Raw genomic sequence first — 3,064 nt, forward strand, 5'->3', positions numbered from 1 at the left:
CCGGAGGGCAGGGGTTTGGGGAGGTGCTGCTCAGCCCACCCTGACCTCATCCCTCACCTTGGCAGGTTCTGTGGCCACCAGCTGCCACCCCCCCTGACCTCCTCACGACACGTCATGACCGTCCTGTTCGTGGCAGATGAGGGAGTAGCAGACAACGGGTTCTTTGCCACCTACCAAGCCCGCAATGCCACAGAGAGTAGGTAGCCAAGCAAGGGCACAGGATGCCCAGGGGGGCTGTGCCGTCACCATCCTTGGCGGTCTTCAAGGCCAGGCTGGATAAAACCCTGGAAAAAACTGCTCTTGCTCTATAGCTGACCCTGCCTGGAGTAGCAGGTTGGGCTACAGGCCCACAGGGGGCCTGAATTACCCTATAAGGCCATTGATCCTAGCTGTGGGAATGTGACCTGGAGAGGCTGACCTGCACAGGAGCACAATCCATCACCTGAAGGCTGCCCCTAAACAACCCAGGGAATTTGGGATCTCCCTAAGCCAGGCTGGTGACAGTCACCTCTCCAACCAACGAGAAGAGCAGAGACAGGGGTGGTGAGCAGGCTGGCTCCCAGCCATGCCCACGCCCTGCCACACTGGCCTCTGCCACCTTCCAGAGACGTGCAGCCCCGCAGAGTTCTCCTGCAGGAACGGCGAGTGCCGGGCGCTGGAGTCGGTGTGTGACGGCTGGCACGACTGTCCCGACGGCACCGACGAGCTCAACTGCACCGGGGTGTCCTACCCAGCCTTCGGTGAGTGCCACCCCTGGGTGCTCCACTCAGCACTCAGCCCCCTCCTGAGCCCCCCTGGGGCAGGGGACACGGTGCTGCAAGGACTGAAGCCCCCCGCCCCGTGGCAGGGTCTGTCTGCGAGCCCGTGCACGTGGAGATGTGCCTGGGGTTGGGCTACAACGCCACCTCCTTCCCCAACATCTGGCTGGCCATCCCGGACCAGGAGGGAGCTGCCGAGGTGCTGCAGGACTATCAGGTGAGCTGCCCGCGGGGCTGCCCCCGGGCTGCATTCCAGGCTCCCCACGGCATTCCCGGCATTCCCGGCTCACCGCCGCTCTCCCGCAGACGCTGATGGAGCTCCCGTGCTTCCAGCACCTCCGCCTGCTCATCTGCAGCCTCTTCGTGCCCAAGTGCACCCCGGACGGGGGGGTCCTGCAGCCCTGCCGGGCCGTGTGCCTGGCGGCAGAGCTGCGCTGCAAGCAGTCCCTCGGCCTCCTGGGCATCCTCTGGCCCATCAACTGCAACATCCTGCCCGACTCCAACGACCCCGTGGAGTGCTTCCAGCCCTGACCCCCCAAGAGAAGAGGAGCAGGGGATGAAGACACCCTCCCCACCCCAAATGTCCCTCCTGTCCTCCTCCTGGTGTGAATACCCAGCTGCTGGGGTGGCCCTCACCCGCAGCCCCCCTTGCCTGGCTCCTCACCTGCCCTGGGTCAGGCCCTCTGCCCACAGCTCCGAATCCCTCGTGAGCAGGTGACACATCCCACAGGGAAAGGCTTGGGCTGGAGGGGCTGTGCTGGGGGCACCAGGGAAAGGGCTAATGCTCCCCAAACGGAGCAAGGCCAGGCAGAGGCGAGCCAGGCTGCAGGAAGAAGAGCCCAGGGCTGCCTGTGTCCAGCAGCCCCAAAGCCAATGGAATAAACAGCTTCAGCAGCTGACAAACCCCCATGAAACAAGTGGCTCATTGGGGGAGGGTCTGTGTGTGGCTCCTGCCAGATCCTTGGGGAAAATGAGGCATGGGCCAAGGGAGGGAAGTCAGGGATGGAGTGGGGGATTTCAGCAGAAATGGAGGGCACAAGGGAGAAGGGACAGCTGTACCCTCATTGGGCTGGGGGCTTGCAAGGTCCCAGGGAGATGGATGGGTATTGGAGGGGGTCATTTTGGTGGCCTCATGGTGCAAAGAAGGGATCCTGCCTGAGCAAGAGCTGTGGCCTTGCTGGCTGAGCTGGCTGTGCTGGCTGGAGGCCACCCTGATGGCCACAGGCCTGGCAACACCCCACGGCCACAAACCAGCTCCCAGCTGGCCAAAAACAACAGTCCCTTCACACCTTGGGAGAGAGGAGCCAGGCGGCTCCCTGCCAGCACCCAGCCTGGCCCCGGGCACTGGGGTCAGGAAGGCTCAGCCAGCAATGCCACCACACTGCTGTGGGCACTGGAACAGGGAGGAGAGAGCCAGCAGTGCTTCCTGATGCCCCCACCCCTCCTGAGCATGTGGGGAAGTCCCCAGCCCGGCTGGGGTCACTGGGAGCAGGACACACCGGGGTCAGCCCCGCTCTGCCCTTGTACCCAGCACGGCACCACCATTCCCACATGGCTCAGGGGGCTCGAGCCCGCCTGGTTCCTTCATTCCCTGCATGTCCCACTGGCTGTGGGGCACAGGGACTTCCCCCAGCCACGGGACTGCCCCGCTGCCCGGCGTCTGACCGTGTCCCTTGGATGCACTCGGCTCTGGAACAAGTTAAAGGCAAGCTGGGAGTGCCCTCGAAAGCTTCCCCACGTGCTCCACGGTCCCCCGAGGGCCAGCCCTGCCTCCTGGCATGGCCACAGCACTGCTCTGCCTGTGCTTCCACCTGCCCTGCCCCCTCAGCCACCCCCTGGATGGCTCCTGCAGCTCCCCATGGATTCTCCCAGGGCTGGCACTGCCAGGCTGTGCATGCCCTGCCATCCCCCCTTGCCTCAGCTCTGCTGCCAGCAGCAGCCCTAAGGCTGCCAGTCAGGAGACCTTCACACTCCGAGGGCTCCCTCTTCCTCCCAGTCTTTGCTGGATTTCCCTCCCTCAGCCTCTCTGTTGTTCCCTTTCCCCCCGGTTGCCTGTTTTCCCTGTTTTCCCTCCCCTCCATCCTGCTGCCTGGATGCCCAGATGTGTTCAGTGGAGGCGATCTGCAGCCCGTGCCTCCCCTCCCTTGTCCAGGCTGTTTGCCTCGCTCTCCCTTCCCCCTGCTTACAACACTCCCGACACCATGGGATTATTTTTCTTTTTCCCCTTGTCTTGTAGCTTTTGGCTCCCAAGGCCCTTGATTTCCTTTGGAGTTTGGGAGGAGAGACGTGAGGAGGAGGGGGGGGTG

At 63.7% G+C, this 3,064-nt stretch overlaps 1 protein-coding gene across 1 annotated transcript in view; it reads left to right on the forward strand.

Annotated features, from left to right (window-relative positions):
* Positions 1-1,289, forward strand: part of MFRP (membrane frizzled-related protein) — a 5,349-nt gene extending 4,060 nt beyond the window's left edge. The window contains exons 3-6 of the mRNA XM_029962066.1: positions 12-196; positions 606-740; positions 848-975; positions 1,065-1,289. Coding sequence (XP_029817926.1) covers positions 12-196; positions 606-740; positions 848-975; positions 1,065-1,289 — 673 coding nt within the window. The remainder of the gene's footprint in view (positions 1-11; positions 197-605; positions 741-847; positions 976-1,064) is intronic.
* The last annotated feature ends 1,775 nt before the right edge of the window (positions 1,290-3,064 follow it).

Source organism: Manacus vitellinus, unplaced genomic scaffold, assembly GCF_001715985.3.
Source record: "Manacus vitellinus isolate BGI_N305 unplaced genomic scaffold, ASM171598v3 scaffold_41_pilon, whole genome shotgun sequence".
Classification (NCBI taxonomy): Eukaryota; Metazoa; Chordata; class Aves; order Passeriformes; family Pipridae; genus Manacus; species Manacus vitellinus.